The 20,985-nt window shown below is 40.6% G+C and overlaps 1 protein-coding gene and 1 pseudogene across 2 annotated transcripts in view; one reads left to right on the top strand and one right to left on the bottom strand.

Moving 5' to 3' along the window:
* Positions 1 to 312: 312 nt before the first annotated feature.
* Positions 313 to 20,985, bottom strand: part of MAP3K20 (mitogen-activated protein kinase kinase kinase 20) — a 163,779-nt gene continuing 143,106 nt past the window's right edge. Inside the window, exons 17-20 of one of the 2 annotated variants that reach the window (XM_019727457.2) lie at positions 11,479 to 11,595; positions 8,774 to 8,848; positions 5,934 to 6,084; positions 313 to 2,276 (exon numbers count right to left, since the gene is read on the bottom strand). In XM_019727457.2, coding sequence (XP_019583016.2) covers positions 1,576 to 2,276; positions 5,934 to 6,084; positions 8,774 to 8,848; positions 11,479 to 11,595 — 1,044 coding nt within the window. In that variant the 3' untranslated portion in view covers positions 313 to 1,575. The remainder of the gene's footprint in view (positions 2,277 to 5,933; positions 6,085 to 8,773; positions 8,849 to 11,478; positions 11,596 to 20,985) is intronic. The other variant, XM_074338165.1, reaches the window with a different exon arrangement.
* Positions 16,574 to 17,273, top strand: LOC109445248 (transcription factor BTF3; annotated as a pseudogene).

Here is a 20,985-nt window from a genome sequence, read left to right as displayed (position 1 = left end):
CAAAACTGAGCTGTTGCATCAACGTTTAGATCACAGCTTCCCTTGTAAATAAAGGCCATTTCCTATGACCTTGACTTCAACGCTACCCACATACAGATTTCCCTACTGGGCCCAAGTACTGTATTAGAGCAGGGCAGCCACTCTGGGAACATACACCTGTACTTGATGACTGGTTTCTGTTAAAAGAGGTCTCAACCCCACAGAATTACCGATGTGTCATTTGGATTTCTGTGGAGCAAGGAGAATCCTATGCAGGGCAAAAGACACTTGCTATTTAGGGTAACTGATTGTTGAACAGAATTGCAAAATATATTGAAAGTAACATTTGTTTATTTGACATATAATACGTTTGTTGCCACCTGACTTTTTGATTCCTAAAACATGAAGAATTTCACAAGTTGGATCCCACAATTCCTTTCCTCAACTGCAGGCACTTTCCTCCCACCCACACTGTTTACTTCTTTACCCCCAGCTGCTTACAGCTTTCTTGCTGCAAGGATAGTATTTACTGTCTTGCTGGAACAAGGATGTTGGTAATTTTAAATTTGTCTGGCTTTTAACTTGTGACATTATTATATTATTATCCCGCTCTGTGTCTGTTTTCTTACAGATTTTAGATTTCTGACATCCCAAGATGTCTTTATGGATGGTTGTTTTCCCCTCTGTGCTCCTCCTTTGGTAACATGTACGAAATGATATTCAAAAGCAATCTCCAAAATCTTGGAGGCAATTTGGTTTCTGATAAGTCTTAATGAATGAGATATGCCTCATAATCAATATGAAGTTCAATAATGTTTTTTATTGTCTAAAAATTAGTTCAGCTCTGACCATGATAAAAACCCAAATGTGTTACTAAAATAAATACTAACCAACAGTGTTGAGACTAAGGTAAGGCAAGTGACGTGCTTGCATTGGCCACAAAATTTAAGGGGGCATCAGAACAAAAAACACCTCAGGAATCCAAATAGATGATATTTTAATGCAATATTTTTTAAAAAGAAAATGAATGCAAAAAATTCATGGTGAACAAAATATCAGAATTTTACATAAAACAGGCTTGCCTTGCTAAGCTCTATCAGAGCTTTACACAAAAAGAAAAATCAGTAATATTGATCCTGTGTTTATCTAGGATTTTGATTTTTGATTTTTTGCATTAATTTTCATTTATTTAAATATTGCATTAAAATATCGTTTATTTTGATTAATGAGCTTTTGGCTACCCCCTTAAATTCTGTACCCAAGACGAGTGCCCCACTTAACTTCCCCCTAGTTCAGGCCCTGCTAACCAGACTGGCAGTGGTTAGGGTAATACGATGGTATATTCCCTCCTGTAAAAATGTTAAATCAGGGGGGAAATATGTATAGTTATGACTAAGTCTAGTTACTATCATTGATCAACCAACATCCATAATTTTAGCCCTGGTCTGGCGGTGTCTCAATTAGAAGATATTCCCTAAATCTGAAAATGGAAATGTTGTCTTTTCCTTAATTGTCTGAAGACATTATATTATCAAAATCCATTACATTACTTAACAAAAAAAATACTGCTTAGGAATACTCATCTAATTCAATTCATCAAAAGGTTCTCCTCCCGCGGTAGTTTCCTCTGGCCCTTTCTCTGTTAGTCTTGGCAGGAGAGGGCCTGTGGGGCTTCTTCCGGTATTTCACCTTTGTCCATCCTCCTCCGCTGACTTTGTTCTCCTCTTCGCTGGCTCCTGAGTCAGTCTCAGGGTGCAGAGGCATCCCTGGTATCGTCCTGGGTTCATGGCGGTCATTTGGGCTTCGCTTGAAGTCAGGTGACTGATGCGTCGTGAGTGCTGACTGATTAATTCTGTAGAATTTCCCAGAATATCTCTCTCTTGAAGGAGTGGAATGCTGATTCTTTCCACTGTACCTTCCTCGAGGAGAAGAACCGAGGGATACACTACCGCGATCATATTTGTTCCTACTTCTACCTGAGTATCGAGGGCTCTCTGACGAGTTGTCAGTAGTAACACTGGAAAAACCACTGTCTCTGGAGTTGAGCTGTAGAGAAGAGAAGTTTTTGGTCAGTCCGTACTGGGTAGGAGAGCAGCTTCTGGACTGGCTGATAGGTGTGATCTGTTGGTACTTAACGGGCACCTGGGTCCGCCTCACAGCAGCAGCATAGGAATCCTGGTCGTTGAAATACGGGTAGAATTGTGACCCCAGAATAGGATTGCTCTGGGAACGCTGCAAAGAAGTGTTGGACGCAATCTGTCGCATCCTCAGAGTGTCTAACCACTGGCACTCAGCACCTGCAGAAGAAATGGAAACGAGTGTCTTTTAAGCCCCAGCAAAGCTGCATGCCTAATTCATAAGCCTGACTCCCGGAAATTCAAGCCTGTTTGGGATGCTCTCAGCTTTACCATTCATAGAAATTCTAGGCTAGGTATAAGGACATTTCCTTTATTATTATAAATACTTAAAAAAAAAAAAAAGGGCATTTATACTTACTGAGATATACTATATGCTTGACATTATCTCATTTAATCTTCCCAATAATATTCACAGATAAATACCAATAATCTTATTCTATCAACAAAGAGACTGAAGTTTGGAGGTCAAGTAATTGGCCCCAGGTCACTCAGCTAATAGTTCTAGGTCCTTCTGCATCTAAATCTTCTTACCTAGCCGCGTTGTCACTTCTAGAAATTGCTGTTTAAGTGTGTTTGGATGGCAGGGGCAAGAACCCCAAAGGCAGAAAAAAGAAATTGGGTCCCAACAACTGAGACAGCTAGGGATTGCTTGGAAGAAAGTTCAGATCTCCAGAGGAGAGCGAGATTCCTGAGGTTCAGGATTAAGAAATTTTTTTTTTCTTATGAAAAAAATAAAAACTTCACGGCAAGCAGGAAGAAGGATAAAAAAAAATAAAAATGGTCAATTGACAAGAAACATTTAGTAGGCTTAATATATTCCAGTGAATGAGCAAGTTCCTCACACCCAGGATCGCTTCTGCCTTCCCCAGGCTCTGAAGTATGTCACCCACGCTTTTGAGTTCCCTGGTGGTCCTCGCTGAGCCTGTCAGATGGAGCTTCTGGAGATCAGAGCCTGCTCACTTCTGTGGCAGCAAGGAGCCTCCCTCACTGCTCTGTACAGGTGACCCACACCTGTGCAGTAAATTGATTTGTCCACACACAGGTGACCTCTTGTGTCCAGACACTCTTCACAGCCTTCATCTAACCACAATGTCTTTCCTTCACCTTGACTTCTCTGAATTTTAGCTCCTAACAGAGCCCTGACTATGTTGGGTGTCCATCCCCCTCCATGGAGCCTGGGGGAAGCTGACCACATTCTGGCTCTAGTGACAGACTTTGATTAGTCCAAGCCAGACGAAGCGATGTCATGTTCAGGAATGCTCAGTTCTGGCCAAGGCCACCTGTGGGGTAGTCTGCTGGGGGTTTCTTGGCAAATCTTTCTCACTCCTAACCGTGAGAACAGGGAAGGCACTGAAGTCTTCTGATGACAGAGGGGAAAGAAGGAAAGATTTGTTCCTCATCCTTACTGTGCTTGAGCCAGCTTACCTTCCTGCTCCTGGAGCCCAGCCTACCTTTGTACTTCTTGTTAATGGAAGATAATAAATTTCATTCTTGTGAAAACCCAGGGTTTAAGAACTTTAGACTGCCTCTCAATTACCTGGAGGCTTTATGAAAGTGCAGACTGCTGGTCCCCACCCCTAGTTTCTGATTGGCAGGTCAGGGTGGACTTGAAAATTTGCATTTCTAACAAGTTCCCATTGATCCTGAGGCTGCTGGTCCAGGGACCACACTTTGGTCCGTTGGGAAGGAGCCAGTGGAAGTTGGATTTCTTGTTACTTGCAGCTGAAAAACATATTCTAACTGATTCAGGGGATATCTTCTGAGCTTTCACATCAAAAGGGAAAAAGAAATACAAGGAGGAAGGAAGGGAGGCAAATTACCTAAAACTGGAGTAAGTCAAAGAGAGGTCAAGCCCTTGTTTTACCCTACAATCTCTGCAGTTAATAATTAGAGGAAAAGGTTTATCCAAAGCCATTCCACTGGGAGATTGAAGGGTACTGACTATTCTTGTATACATGCTTAGAGAAATAATTTACTTTCTCCCAAAGTATTTAGATTTATGAGAAGCAGGGGACACATTAGATGTCTGCCCATTGCCGTCTTTTGGGACTGTCTCTATCCTGTGTTCCCCCACAGGGTTACAATATCTTGCACAGTGTGTCCTCACCACACCCCCACCACCTCCCACTGTTGACACAGTTAATTGGTCCAGAGGAGGCTGCTTCAAAACAATTGCACCAGTAAGTCTTCTCCAGGGAATCTGGAATTGGGACTGATAGAGTATCTCTTTGGTGAATCTCAAAGTGGTGGGATTTGAACTCTGTAAAACTTGGAAGCAGTTGGCAGCTATTTTGTGTCATGTGGATTTGGATATAGAACACCAGCTTTACGTAAAAGAGAAAAGTACAGCAGAGGTGGAAAGAGAAGACCCCCACAGATTTCAAGGGTGGGTTACTGTACGGATCAAAGGTGCTGTACAGATCAAATAGGATCATGGCTATGAAAGCCCTACAGAAGTAAAATGTGCCTTATAAATATTAATTATTTGGGAGGGGAAAAATTATATAGGAAGAAGTCCTTAATGGCATGAGAGTAGGCATGCGACACAAGGTTGTTGAATTAGCAAATAAAGAACTTAGAAACAGAGTGCCTTCTGAGAGACAAGCTAGTGAGGATCACCACCTAGCACCATATGGGTTAATCATGTGTAGAGACAACACACCGTAAGACATGTCTGAAAATGTGTTTGTGGCTGCGAAGCCCTGGTAAAAACTCAAGCCCAACCACGGTGGTCAGAATATCTTCTTGTAATTAATTATGAAAGAAAAGAGCCCAAATCAACTGTGTTGACAGAGGAAGGCAGGTCCAGCATGCTGTCAGAGAATTTGTTGGTGAGTTTGGAGTACTGCCCAGGATTCTGGGCCCTCTGGCTGGGGGACATTTAAAAATATTTAGTCTGCTTGGCAAGCCAGTCCTTACAGTGGAGGACACGTAAGCTCGGCTCTCATAAGTCAGTGACATGAGACATTGGGGTATTTTGTTTTCCATATGGCTTCTCAGGTATATATTCTTCTTGGGAAAACAATGCACTGATAAGGAAACACATATTTCTGGTTTGTTTGGCAGGTATATTTCTCATGGTAAAAAGTGAATTGCATGGGGATTTATGCATCCATCTCCCATGTGACTGTTCCCTTGTCACAGTCCCACAGAGCCTAACTCTGGGTTGTATTAGAGTTTCTGGACCTACAAAGGTGAAGGTCAGAACCTCTTCCCCGAATCTACCAAATGATGACCAATTTACTAGCAAGTCAGCTGACCTTCCTCCATGTTATTTCTCAGTTGTTTCTTTATATCACCTGTAATTACTATCACCACTATCCATCATCTGCATTTTATGTTTTCTCTATCTCTGTGCTTCCTTACCTCGATTTTTCCCATCCCTCCACGCCCCTCCCTCCCCATGTTATTCCTGCGCTTTGATGTATCCATGGTATTCAGCACTCAAGAAGTTGCCCCAGTGACAGCAGTGACTTTACAGGCATTATATGAATCGAAGAAGATTCATATCTTTATCTACAAATTTGGAAACTAAATATATATGTATAAACACATACATAGTTTTACTTACCAATATAACAATCATTCATTTTCATCTTTTATCATAGTTATTCAAATATTGAAATTTATTATAATATTCTCATAGTTCTAAGTCCATAAATACTAGTTTCCATATACTCTGTTTATAGAACCAATATTCTAAAAATAGAACAAGGAAGTATTATATTCAAGTTATAGCTAGTCACAGATAGGCGCTTGTCCCAGTATGAGACAAGTTTACTGTTTGGAACCTAGTCTAGTGCACATCTAACTTACTTGAGTCGGACCTGCTTCTGGGGTTGCCCTCTGAGTTGACGAATAATGTCTGAATGGCAAGTTGGATGGCTTTCACTTCATCCTGAGGTTTCGTTCTATTCCACTGAATCGAATGAACATGTTTGGTGCTTTTTGGCGCTCTCACATCGCTCTGTTAAAAAAAAAAAAGATAAACCCACAGCCATACATACATGTTTATAAACTAGAAAGGAAAGAAAATTGGATTTTCATATCACTTCAATTTAACTCCTTAGAACACTCTCATAATACATTAGGTGAAATATTTGTACAGTTTGCCTACATACCGTGCTTCCCTGAAAATAAGACCTAGCCAGACAATCCACTCTAATGCGTCTTTTGGAGCAAAAATTAATATAAGACCCAGTCTTATTTTTCTATAAGACCGGGTCTTATAATATAATAAATATAATATAATACAACATAATATAACATAATGCCGGGTCTTACATTAATTTTTGCTCCAAAAGACGCATTAGAGCTGATTGTCTGACTAGGTCTTATTTTCGGGGAAACAGGGTATGATAATTTTATTAAAAGGAATAATTTAACCACTTTATTCGAGATTATAGCACTTTATTCCTTAGTGGATTACAGTCATTAAAAATGTATTTGTCTTCTCTCAGAATTTATTATATTTGGCGAATCTCAACCTCTTTATATAACTACAAAATGAAAAACAATTTCTTCTGTGTATGGTACTTGAAAACATATTTTGTTGAATAAATAAAAATCTGAGCACATTTTGCCTAAGAGTGCCTCTGCTCATCAGAGTCACGGGGTGAGGGTGGGGAGCTGGGTGGGACCAATTATCCCCCAGGGAGGGTACAGGGCAGCAGAGGCAAAAGTGAGGCAGGATGGAGAGTTAAGGATAAGGATTTGAAGAAGAAGAGGACACCAGATAAAGACACACCACTTTCTCCTCCTGAAACTTCCTTAATCATCAGGTGTCACAATTTAAGGAGCCTCTCAGGATTCAATAGGTGATGAAACGATTTTCAAAGTCTTGAAGTGACAGTTACAGACACCAGTGGCACATCACCATGGAGTCTGAGAAGAAGGAGAAGAAAGAGGAAGGGGAGAGAGGGAAAGAATGTGGTGTGTCTCCAGAATGACGAAGGCAGGCAGAGATGAAATCTGGCTGTTGTCACAGTTCAGTTAGTAAGAAGAGGGCTTTGCCTGGGTAGTGGGGACTGGGCAACAGGCTCCAGAATAGTCCAGATTCCAAGTTCCTGAAGACCAATCAACCTCTTTGATTTAGGATTTGTGACCTGCAAGAGAGACTTTCACAATTAATGCTGTTTCTGAGGTGCCTCATCTCGGATCCGCTGTGCACCGTGGCTGTGGAGGATAAATAACTGCTGTCACACCATTGGCTGCCAGCATCGGGTCACCCTGGGGAAGCAGACAGGCCAGGGTTTGCATTCTGATGCTGAAAAGCGAAACCCTGGTGGCTCAGAAACCATCGCACAGCAGCAGTGCCTGAAGTCCAAGGCTGACTTCCTACATCTCAGTGCTAGGAAGGGAACAGATAGGACAGCCAAGGAAGAGTGGAAACTATATTTATATTCAGAGGACCTGGGTGGGACTCCACCAAAAGTGTCACATACTACCCCAAACTGGGGGACTTTGTTTCATCTCTCTGAGCCCATTTCCCCAGCTGCCAAATGAAGATAATGTTACCTATCTTTCAGTACTTACACAAGGTTAATGAGGTAAAAATAGGTGTAAGCTCCTCTTTCAGCGCCTAGGTCAAGGTAAATCCTTGAGTGAATGAATGAAATGCATGTCCTGTTGATGGTAAATGCATCCTAATATCTCCACGTGGGCCAAGACTCTGTGCTATAACTGTTCCCCTCTGCCCCGTTCCCACAGGGTTTCTCTACCTTGTATGTCTCACCAGCCATGAAGATCCGGGCACCATTTTCAAAACATAATTAGATTATTTAAAGCAGTAGGCTGTTTAAAACACCCTGTTGGCTCCCACTGTGCTTACAGTAAACCCAAACTCCTCACCTGGGCAATGAGGCTCTATGCTCCAGCCTCCCCGCCTCTCTAGCCTTCTCATTGTCCTCTGAGCCTCGGGAACTTGCACTTTCCTTTGCTCTGCTGTTTCTTGCTGCTTCCTCCTCAGAGGAGAGGCCTTCCCTGGTCACCCACTCTCAGGCTCAAGTCTCACTATTTCCTGGTTAGCACTTACCACTCTCCGACATTATTAGTTACCTTTTTATTATCTATCCCCTCCCCGCCCCACACTGGAATATAAGCCTCAAGGAGTATAGATTTAGTCTATCCTAACTACAAGTACCTGTCAGTAGGTACTTGCTAAATGCATGAATTTAAATTTTAGTAGCATATTTTTGTAAAGTGTAAGTTTTTGTAATTATCCGTGTATAAAATCTATGGAATCTGTTTTGGATAATAGACCTCTCTGCCAGGTGGTAATAGAAGATGTGTCTGTCCTTGTAAAGAACCACGGTTCCACCCTCATCCCTAAACTCTAAGCACCAACTTAAAGCTCTGTTTTGGTCACTGCTGGGGATTTCCGGTACCCAACGATGACCTGGCATGCAGAAGGTGCTTAATCATTAACTGACGAGTGAATGCATTACTACCTCAGTCTCTATGTAGGGAAGTGTAGCCTGTTCTCTTTTCTTCCCAACACTTTGTTAGAGTAATTACATTGATCTTCTTATATTCATGTTGTTTAAATAGTTTCTCTTCCAATATATTTTAAGCACTCTGAGGGAGCCAATAAATCCCTATCAAGAAACTGATGGTAAAGCCACCAGCCCCTCCACCCCGCCCCGCCCCAAGCTTACCTCATATGTGACAGTACACTCTACAGTCTGATTTTCTCTTATTCCTACAATCCATTTCTCCATCACAAATGGGGGCTGAAAAACAAAAGTTAGGATGGTGTAATGCCATAAATAATACAGCCTGCCCTTACAGCGTATGTTTCTTTGAGGCCAGCTGTGCCGTACACAATTGCCAGATAGGGCATAATGTCAGATTATCACGGAAGTCATGTTGGTTCCCATGTAATTACTCACAACATGCTAATATTTGGGGTTTTGGTTTTCATAAGACATCCTTTCATATATTTGTAAACAGCTAGTCTTGGTCTCCCACAATATTTTCTTTTCTGATGTATCACTCAATTCTATCATTAGGTCATTAATTCATGTTAATGTCTAAAAACATCAGCAGAAACTTTCTTACACTGAAGAGAAAGCCTTAGCAATATAAGAAGACCCAGAAGTGGCTTCCTTGAGTGCAAGCACTGGCTAGTTCAGTGATTTCAGCAACCACACTGCTTTCCACTATGTTGGACTATCTGGCAAAGCCATGCATGCAACTGGGACTGGAGACATTTTCCTACTATATTAAAACAAAGGCTCAATGAAAAAGCCTATGACTGGGACCCTATTTTAATTCTTTTTTAAAAATTTTAATTGGGGAATATTGGGGAACAGTTTTTCCAGGACCCATCAGCTCCAAGTCAAGTTGTTGTTTTCAATCTAGTTGTAGAGGGCGCAGCTCACTGGTCCATGTGGGAATCGAACCAGAGATGTTGGTGTTACGAGCACTGTGCTCTAACCAACTGAGCTAACCGGCCTCCCCCTATTTTAATTCTGATGAAAGTGGTCATTACTAGAAATGAATCTCCACTCTTCTCCCCCGAACCCATCCCTTCCCTCATTCCAGGTTAAAGGGTGCAAATGACTGACTGGTTGTGAGCTGCGTACAGCAAATGTGGCTGAGATTTAACTGGGCTGTTTTTCGTTTTTGTGTTTGTTTCTTTTTTACATACTTTTTTCCTTAAATTTTTTATTGTGGTAAAATATATATGAACTTTACCATCACAACCATTTTTAGGTGTACAGTTCAGTTGTATAATTAAGTACATTCATATCACTGTGCAATCATCACCACCAACATCCATCTCCAGAACTCTTTTCATCTTGCAAAAGTAAAACTTTGTACCCATTAAACAACAACTACCCATTATGCCCTCCCCCCAGCTCCTCGTAACCACCATTCTACTTTCTGTCTCTATGAGGTCAACTACTCTAGGCACCTCATGTAAGTGGAATCATATAGTACTTGTCTTTTAATAGACACTCTTTTTGTAACTAGGCTGTTTTTGCTTGTTTGTTTAAATTAAGACTGTTACTGTTTCTGTTGGTGTTAAAAAGTTCTACATATTTTGAATGTCTGCCCCAATCTGATTTTTCCTATAAGCCTGTTCATGTTGGTGTGTAATTTTACAGAAGATGTGCTTCCTCAGGAATGCATATATGGCATTATGGCAGAAACACCTGTATTCATTCGTCTAGCTGCACCCTGTTATTTCTGCTGTAAGCAACTTCCTTCTGTTAGCAGGCAATGGCTTCGATCTTGCTTCTAAATGACACTGAAGCAATGTGCTACATTGCTTCAACCAGAGATGGCACAGGTAGGAGGAAAGAAGACGTACCTGTCCAGTCTTGAAGACATCAAACCGATTTATCCCAACAAAATAAGGGAAAGTTCAAACCAGATTATAACCTTTACAGATAAAATAACACCACTGAAATAACTCGGTTACTCAGAGAAATCTAACAACGAATATCGAATCAATCTACTTGATGAACATACTTGTATATTAAAAGAACTTGGGTGTTTAGCAATTTTATGCCTGGGAAGGGAACACATTTGCAAGTCTAAAGCTGTGGTTTGAAGACTCTTTTCACTTTGGGGTTGTGTTTGTACCCTGGTTCTCCTTTGCTACCAATCCCGTTTTCGTCACTGAAACCAAATACACGGTTAATAGTGTATGAGAGGCAATGGCTCACGTGAAGTTCGGGGTGATTTCTATTGATATCATGGTTAGTTACCTGAAGTGGTTGACTTTTTACAATTCAAGTCTCATATGTATTTTTTCAGTGTGATTGGGACTAAACTGGATTTTTTTCCTTTTTGAGGAGAAGCTAAGTATTTCTCTAAGCCTTTATTCAGTGTTTTAATGGGCTTACTTCTACCACTGACCCCAAAGTAGGAACGTGCTCTCTGGCCACTCCAGGAACTCATAGGTGTGAATTCCAGGAAGCCACGAAGACTTCAACGCATGTCTGACACATAACCTCATCGCCATCCTTCAAGAAACTGAACACAACCCAAAAAGTCTTCCTCCTTACAAGATTTTCAAAGTTTAGAATGACTCAAAATTCAAGGTAAATATTTTCATCGTTAGCATTTTCTTTCCTTTAGTAAATGACAGAATAAACAGAAAGAAATGTAGAAAAAATTTAAATGACACTTTCTGTAGTAGTTTTTAGTTCACACAGCATAAGTGGAATTTTAACAAAAAACTATTATGATCTCAATCTGCTAAATAAAATGTGCTTTCAACAGCCAGCTTGAGGCTGAGCTGATACGAATGAGCATTGACAGCACAAAAGCACACTGCTGGGGTATTTTAATGTCTTTGTTTGATATCTGTGAATTCCAAAAAGCTTTTAAGCTGTAAATAGAACCCTACCTTTGTCATCTTTAAAATCTCTGCATCAGGTAGGTTAGTGTTGAATGTCACATCTTTGATGTAGGTTATTGCAATTTCATCCCCATCCATCTCCATATACATTTTCCACTTACAATCCTGGAATTAAAAGCAAAAGCAAAATTATAGAATTTGAGAAAGTGAAACACATTTTTTTAGTCTCAATGTTTTATAACACATGAAGTATTCTAAATGAAGTATTATTGGAGGTTTATTTTTCCCCCTTTTTCAATAAAAGGACATGAAATTAGATCTCTTTATATAGCTAAATAATCCCCATTTACGGCAGTCTTCAGAAATAATTTATCAATTTAAGTGTTCTATTATAGGAGTTGCAAACTCAAAATCCTAAAGGGGCCGGGCAGATAATAAAAATGAGTAAAGCCAGGCAGTGTCATTATAGAGCCTTAAATTATAATCTTACAAAATTCACCCATTCAATTTACATATTAAATATTGTAGGAATATTTTTTTATTGACACAAAGAGATGTGATCTTCCCACTTTTTTTGAAATGTAAGGCCTTCTTGATCTACCTTTCACTTTTCCAGTACTAATAATGACATGGGTCCAAGAAAGAGCTCACTTTCCTCTTAACAGGAAGAAAAACAATACTGCAAATGGATAATACATGGCAATTGATAATTGGCCTACGTACTGGGGAATTATAGGGAGGGTAAGGGACTCTGGGAAACTAAAGGCAACTGCTCTAAAGGGACAGCCACCATTCAGCATTTGTTGATTGTCCCCATGTGGGAATATGAGCCCAGTCTTGCTAGGTCCTTTAGTGTTTCACAAAAAGTTGGATATCTGGATTCTTATATGAAGCTTCTTGATTTTTTAATGGATGGTATGCTAATTAAATTTTCAGTAAAAACACCATGTAATGAAAACGTGTTCTACACCATTAGTAACCAGGGGAACGTAAATTAAAACCACAGTGAGATACCACTACACACCCACCAGATGGCTAAGACTGATAATAACAAATGGTGGCCAGCATTTGGAGCTACCAGATTTTTGATGGGCGTGTAAATTGTATAACCACTTTGGGAAAAGTTTGGCGATTTATTATAAAACTAAACATGCACCCAGAAATTCTATGACCCAGAAATTCTACTCCTAGGTATTTATCCAAGAGAAATGAAAAAAGACTTGTACGCTATTGTTCTGAGCAGCTTTCTCATAGTAGCCCAAAACACTGGAACTAGGCCAGTGCTTAGCAATAGGAGAGGAATAAACTATGTTATATTCATAGAATGGAATATTACTCAGCAATACAAAGGAACAAATTACTGATGCATGCAAAAACATGGATAAATTGCAAAACCATTATAATGAGTGAAAGTCTTACTAAGAACATCCTAAGAATTCTACTTATATGGCTTTCTAGAACAGACAAAACCAATTTACAATGGAAAAAATACAGAAGAGTGGTTGCTTCTGCAGATAGGGATTGACTGGGATGGGGCTTGAGGGGACTTTCTGGGGGTGCTAATGCTCTCTTGATAGGAGCTTGGCTTATATAGGTGTATACATTTGTCAAAACTCAGCAAACATATACCTACGATGTGTGTATTTTTTATTGAACTCTAGCATACTGAAATATTTAGGAGGAAGTATACTGACTTCTGTAAGTTCCTTTGAAATGCATAAAACATAAGGATTGACAGATGGCTAAATGGATAGCTAGATGGACAGATATGTGATAAGGCAAGCAGAGTAAAATGCGAATGGCTGAATCGTGGAAGTGAGTATACGAGTGCTCACTGTAACAGTTTTTCAACTTTGCTGTGTGAAAAATATAATAATGAAGATGTTGGGGGATTAAACACTATGTATGGAATTACAAGGAAAAATAAACTCATGTGTTTGTTTCAGATTTGACCCCTGGACCATAAATTCACCTTCTCTCATATTCTTTGAAGAATGAAGGATTCTGAGAGATTAAGGATAATGTCCCGAGCACTTTCCATGCTGCAACTAGAAAATGCCGTCATAGCAATAGACCTGGACTGTTTCCTGAACAAGCCCAGACAACATCATTATGGAAGAGCTTTCACAAAGAGGCTGTTGAAAACCTGTTGGCTTCCACAGGAAGCTGGGGAGCCTGACGTTTTAGGAAAGTTTCTAGACAAACTGCAGAGCCAAACAGGGCCCAGGCCTGAGGGGAGTGCCCCTCTCTGCCCAGCCACACTCACAAGATAGAAAGCCAATTAGTGAAGGAAAAGGTCTATTTAATAACGTGAAAACCTAGCTCTTGGCTAACGTAAGTCAAATTAGTCACTCAGAATTGACAAATCTCTCAGTATTTCTTTGTTTTGGAACCACTGCTACCCGGGCAACGTGGGCCCGGAGATAACCGGGCAGGATAATGACTCTTTGGAGTCAAGATTGCTCTTCCCTGATACAGCCAGGGCTTCCTCAAGGCACTGGCTGGAATAAAAAGCCTTAGAAAAGATGAGTTTACTTAGTTCTGTTTCTTTTTGCCTGTCAGTTCTGGAACGAAGTTAGTCAAAAGCACAGTTAGAAGACCTGGACCTGTGTGCAAATGCCCGATTCTCTCTGCTGCGCTGTCCCACCTCCCACCGGAGTACTCTTCCATGACCTGAGGTCCTAAAGCGCACACGCTCAGAGCTCTGCGGTGAGAAGGGGCTGGCCAGAGGGAACTCACAACTGTGGAAGGCTTACTATGCTCTAGGCGTGTTGCTGGGTACTTACACTGCGCTCTTTTATCTGCTATCCATAATAACCCTGCAACATAGGTTTCTTTTCCTATTAGGTGGGTGAGAAAAATGGGGTTCAGAGACAGATTAAAGAATTTTCCCAGGCTTTCCTGGCCAGTAAGTGGTGCAGGTGGGATCATAAGAGCACCAGGTGGCCTGGCTCCAAAGTAGGAGGAGATACTAACGGGGAAGGACCAGAGAATATTTTTTAATACAATCAAAAAAGCAAGTGGTCACTGGTCTCCCCCTGTGGCAACTAATTCTTTGTTCCCCAAAGTCCAACTTGGAGACACAAAGATCTACATATTAGGGTTACTTTCTAAATGCTCCTTTTCTCTTAGCTGAAAGAAAGCCTTTTACCTGAACCATAAAAGAAGGTTGCTACAGAAGCAATAAAACTATAATCAAAGGAGTTATAAGACAAGGCGGAGGGGGCATGATCCATTCATGAAAAAGCAGGGACTGCTTGTTACAAAGCTGGGTGAGAAACAAAGAGAATACGCAGCATTCACCTGAATGATTAACTTAATCTGCCACTACTTGGCCGTAACTCTTAGATATTTTCAGGGCATCTATGATTAAATTGTTATCTAGTTAAGAAAAATAACCCACAAATTAATGAAATTCTTTAAATTCTGCTCAATTTCAAATTATGCTAAGGTATGCCTGGCATTTTTGGTACCCAGTGAGTCATTAGGTGTCAATGAGCAATCTTTAGCATCAGTAATATCACTAAAAGTAACAATTCCACATAATTATGAGCCTAATATAGGATTTTACACGCACAATTGCTCCTTTACAGTTTCTTGGTGGTGGTAGGGACCAGGTAATGGGAACGTGGGCTCTATTTTCCAAACCATTTTTTACCAGGGCTAACTATTGATTTTGGCTTGATGTGAGTGACAGAAATGTGGGTATTGATTTTTGAATCGGAAACATTCAAGAGTCACTTTGGACGTCTGCGAATGACTCTCAATCCTGACAGGCAGAAATCAAAAGCAGACAACTCTGTATTCTGAGAGAGCCCATGGGGCCTCAAGGGACTCCTTTTCCAAAACCATTTCACCTCTGGCGGTCCGAAATGGCCCTGTTATTCACTCATTTGGCTTACAGTGTTGAGGATTCCTGCTAAAATGGAAACAATATAGAAAAGGATTATACACCAGGCCATAACGGGGGAGCAGCCTGGTGGGGAGGTGAACTGGGGAGGTGAAAGATCGCAAGTTTAAAGTCCAACCTCCTGAGCTGGAATCCCCGTTTTGTCACTCGGGACCCACACTGCCAACTTTCGCCAAGTTAGATAACGTGTCTGAACTTCAGTGCTCTTTATTCACAAGTGGGTCTTTGTGTTGTATGAGGATTAAATAAAATAATGTAAACAAAATACCCAGCACCGTGCCAGAGTAAATTAGGAGCTTAAACAGGAGTGATTATTATTGTTACCCATGTTGGTCACCAACAAAACTCCAATTTGTTATTGGACCAGCTTGACCTGTCACCTAGCAGCGAGTTAAGGGAATGGGCCAGAAGGTAGGTGAGATTTCGTAGGCAGGACGGTAACGAATAGGGATCTGGCCAGATGCGGCAGCCTGGGTCACAGCATCCTCCTCGGGCAGGAGTTTGGGGATACGGAGGGCACGGAATCAATACCTCTGGTGCCAGGGAGTGATCAGGGTTGCAAACGATCAGATGGAATGATCAGGAGGTGCAGCCAGGTGGCAACATAACAACGACTGGTTTCATGAAACAAATACAAGGAAGAAACTTTTATCTTCTTACACAGTTGGATTATGTAACACTCATTCTGCCTTTTCCTGTGTCAACAGATCCTGAGGCAGCCCCACCAGCAGGAGCACCAAACATCTGCAGGGGCAATGGCTATGAAAAGTGATTGACAACCAGAGAGCCTTATCTCAGATGTGGACACTGACGCATGGCAAGACGGGGTAATGTGACCAAGGTTACAGATAGCAAGTGGTGGAGTTCAGAATGGAATCAAAGTAGCCTATCAGTGGTATGAGAGCAGGTTTTCCCTCAGTCTTGTCTGAATCCTAAACTATCCTTCTTATGGGTTAACAAAGGTAAGAATTACAGTACAGAGGAATTCCATCTTCCAAAGTCAACAAACAGGCCAGAGTATCTTGGTGAGTTCCTTTATAGGGCTCCATGGCAGAGACAGAAATACTGAGTCTCGAATAAGTCTAACAGAGCCAATGTTTTCCTCCACTGTTGAAAACAGTGCCGCCGTGTGTGTGTGCTTATTCTCAGCTGGTCTGTCCAAGACCCTCTGAGAGTCAAACCTAGTTCCCTGCATGGCCCTGTTTCCTCTCCAACAAGATGAAAGAAACTATCATGAACGAGGAGGAACTCACCAAACTGTAGGCCCAATTGTGCATTGGTTGGAAAGGAACTGCTCGCAGAAAGAAGAAGGTGGTTTACAGAACAGCTGCAGCAGATGATAAAAAACTTCAGTTCTCCTTAAAGCAGTTAGGGGTAAATAATATCTCTGGTATTGAAGAGGGGGTTATGTTCACAAACCAAGGAACAGGGATCCACTTGAACAACCCTGACACTCAGGGCTCTCTGGCAGCGAAAGCTCTCACCATCACAGGCCACGCTGAGGCCAAGCGGCTGACAGAAACGCAACCCGGCATCTTAAACCAGCTCAGTGCAGACAATCTGACTAGTTCAAGGAGACTGGCCGAAGCTCTGCCCAAACCATCTGTGGATGGAAAGCACCACTTGCTACTGGAGAGGATGATGATGATAAAGTTTCAGCTCTTGTGGAGAATTTGGATGAGGCTTCCAAGAGTGAAGCAACTGAACTGAGTCCACTTCTAATGAAGATAAAACTTGAAGTTACTGGGAGCACCTATTTTATATTATGACTGCTTTTTGTAATTTTGTTCATGGATCTCACAAAAATCTCCATCTCTAATCATTTTTAAACCCAAGCTCCATGGACATTGCAGCTCTTTTCAGTGTTTGCTTATATGCAAATCATTCTTTGCAGGTAATTAGGTAAAGAAACTTGGGAATTAAGTTTGAAACAAAGGTTAATGAAGTTCTTTGCCTAGTAAAAAAAAAGTGCATATGGTGCCATGCCACTGTCTGTATGTCTCCTTTCTTAATCGATGTAGCCAGTATGTGGAATCACAGACACTTGCCTCCAGGCCCCCAGCTTTGGGGCTAGACATGACTTCGACCTTCCCAACCAGAAACAACCACTCCCGTCAAGCTGTGCAGGTGGATCTTGGGACGGATCCTCACGACCATGGGTTTTTCATATCATAACTAGATTCCCATTCAAGAGGACAGTCTCACTGTTCAAATTTTTATCTTGATGCACATTTCTAGGGAGCGCTAACTACTAATCAATAGGGGAAAGGCACTGACGATAGCGGCAGAGCTGAGCAGTGGAAAGTCCTTTGTTAGGACTTCGAATTGCAAGAAACAGTTATCCAAACCTTTCTAATAGATAATCTGCCTCTCAGTGCAAAATCTACAAGAAACATGGAATTCTGTTGGGGAGAAGGGAATTTTTGCATTTGAAACTAATGAAAAAATGACAATTCTCTTGGGTGCCCAGGATATGTACCATTTATCTAGGCAGCTGCTGAAATACCTGGTTAACTTCAGGAGCAAGTGCGTAGTTAACGAAGGATGAGAAAGAATTTCCTTTGAACCACTTCACTATTGCCAATTATGTTAAATATTTTTCTGAATTAAGATTACTGGCCAAGTAAAACAGAAACTCTTAACACTGTGAAGATAAAATCCTAAACAACACTCAGTTAATGCTGAATTAAGTATCTCTTACTGGGAAATCACTATTATATTCTTTGCAAGCTGTTTTAAAACGCTTTAGAGTTCCAAGCTAGTACAAGTGATGCCAAACATACACATCCTTTCTTCCTACCACACACACACACACAAAAAAAAAAAAAAAAAAAAAAAAAAAAGAAGAAGAGAAGGAAGGAAGGGAGGGAGGTAGGGAGGGAGGGAGGGAATAAAAATAAATAATCAAGACAGAGGTAAATTTTCCAAATAGGAAAAGGGATTGAAGGTAGCACAAAAATTATAAATATTGTTTTAAATTCTGGACAATTCAGAGACAACAATCTCTCTCTCTACATTTTTTTTCCTACCAAAATTTTATTGCAAATATGAACACTATAGATAAATCTTAAAAAACATAGAGCCAAGATTATTCAGGAGATTTCTGAAAGACACAGACCCCAAATTAGGCTTTCAGGCTCCTACAGATTACTTCTACCTAAAGGTTATCAAAATTTTGATGTACTTTTTTTTAGATATAATTTGCATACAATACAATGCACAGATTTCTAAGTGCATAGTTTAGTGAATTTTAACAGATGTATATACCAGTGTAACCACTCAAACAAGCAAGTTATTTCCCCAGTTGATCCCCCCTGCATGAGAGGCACACACCACTCCAGTTTTTAGCACCATAGGTTAATTTTGCCTGCTCCAGAACTTCACAGAACTAGAATTTACAGTATGCACTGTACTGTGTGTCCAGCGTCATTCACTTGGCATAATGTTTTTGAGATGTAGCCATGTTATTTAACCCTCACAGCCTTACTCTGTTCCAAATAGCATTGTCCCCATTTTACAAATGAGTAGACGGCGGCTCAGAAAATGTAGAGATCTGCAGCAAGTTCACTGCTCTGGGACAGGAATCTAAGTCTGGGCATTCCCAGTCCAATGGTAGAGAGCCCCATCACCACCACACCCGCCCTCCCATGAACAGAGAAAAAGTAAAACCACAAGAGAGCCCTCAGGATCCTAGCAAAGAGGATGCTCCACCTTAAAAAGGCCTGTCCTGAGGAAACATTTAAAAATATATGCAACACCGAGGTCAGAAAAAACTTTTTAAGATTCAAGAGGGGGGAAAAGGGAGACAATCTTATAGCAGGCAACTGACTGCTGTGAAATAGAAGAAGTAATGCAAGATGAAATAAAAATACGATAGAAATGTTGGTCATGCCAGTATTAAAAGTAGTAAGATGTTGATGATTTAGGCCTCCGAAGGCGTCTTTACATGCGTTGCTATTATCTAGCTCAGCTGCTGAAACCCGCTGTTTTAAAGGCAGGAGAATGGAACATCCCGCGATAGCACCTGGGTTATTTATCATTATGTATCACCCCGCTACACTCTATTTTATTATGCTGCCTTTAAAAGGAAGATAATGCAAGTATGGTTAATTTGCTTCTCTTCTTTATCTATACAGTGTCGTGACCCATCACGGCTTTGTCCCATGAGATTTGTTTTTCAACCAAAAAGAAATCCACAAGAAACTCTCCCTAAAAATTCCATTAATAACCTCTTTCAGCGCGTATAGGTTGCAGGGTCTGGAACTCAGAATGTTTTAATCTCTTCAGCAAAACAATGTCTCATAATGATGTACAGGACTATTGCTGTACTGATGAAGAATCATACATAATTCAGCACCTTTCACTTGGCAGCACTGTGATGTCCTCATTAGCCGTGGCTCACAGTGTCTGTCAGATGGTGTCCATGCGAACGCAGGCATTATATTGTCTTTGAGATGTGCAGCTGCTTCCATGACACTGCCAGTATATAAAAACATGACGCCAGTTTGTTTTATTTAGTGCTAAACCTTCCAGTTTGTAAAAACAAGGCTGACACAGAGCCTGACATGAGGCAGTGAAAATAATTAGCTCTCATTTTCTCAGCCTCCTATTTCCTTCTCCCTGCTGTGTTCTCTTTCCACTAAACCACCACATGTCAGTCGAAATGGGAGGCAATTAGTGGGCTCATTTCAGTCCCCACAACTGTGCTGAAAAGAAAGTATTTATGATGGCACAATGAACAGCTGAAAGATTAAATAACATTTGCCTTTTGAAAAGAAAATGACTTCTAGCTAAATGGGCAATTTTTGATTATTCTCAAACAAGCTTAGAGTAGTTGGTTTTTAAAATACAAGAAAGGAAAATGAGTCATTTTTAGGTGAAAGAATCAAATAAAACTTGACACAGTAATGCAAATAACTGATGTTTTATTGCAAAATATGTAAATGCGTTATACCCTTAACAATGGCTTGTGTCTAAGGTCAGGGCAGATTGGTGCCAACTAGACACCAGTGGAGATACGGTTGTTATATTGCATTTTGGGGGTTGTTATTTGAGTTATGTATGAAAAAGGGGCTTTAGGAATGATGTTAAAATAAAGTGAAACAAACCAAGTGAGATATACTTTCATGTGATGTATCACACACTTGACTATGTGAAATGGTTCAGATGTTAGTTGATATTTTGAAAAGGGCTTTTTTCATTTTTTAAAAACTGTATTGGAAATTGAAAGGTAGTAGGTATTCATCTTGGAAAAAAAGAATAGTAAGTCTTGCTATTGATTTTTGAGTAATTAAGCATCTATTCTGTCTCAGACTGTTTCTTAATCCATATAGAAGGTAGTCTGGCTTACCTAATTACTGCTTCCTTTTTTTTTTTAATACTGAGAAATGGGCTGTAAATAAACTTTTACCCAAGACTCTCAGAACATAAAAACAGCTCTTCTACGTACTACATTCTCCTCCTATCTCTCACGACCCCAGAAGTGACTCCAACAAATATGATTTTTGAAAAGCACTGGCCTAATTGATAGACATTATTTACCAGTTGAGCTATTCTCTGTCCAAATCCTAATGTCCCTAATGGATACGGTTGTCACACACACATCTTTGCTTTTCCAGCATCATGCTTTTAATCTCACTTCAAGT

Source organism: Rhinolophus sinicus, linkage group LG01, assembly GCF_036562045.2.
Source record: "Rhinolophus sinicus isolate RSC01 linkage group LG01, ASM3656204v1, whole genome shotgun sequence".
Taxonomy (NCBI): domain Eukaryota; kingdom Metazoa; phylum Chordata; class Mammalia; order Chiroptera; family Rhinolophidae; genus Rhinolophus; species Rhinolophus sinicus.
Note: the sequence above shows the minus strand (reverse complement) of the source record. Positions and strands in the feature narration are given on the sequence as shown.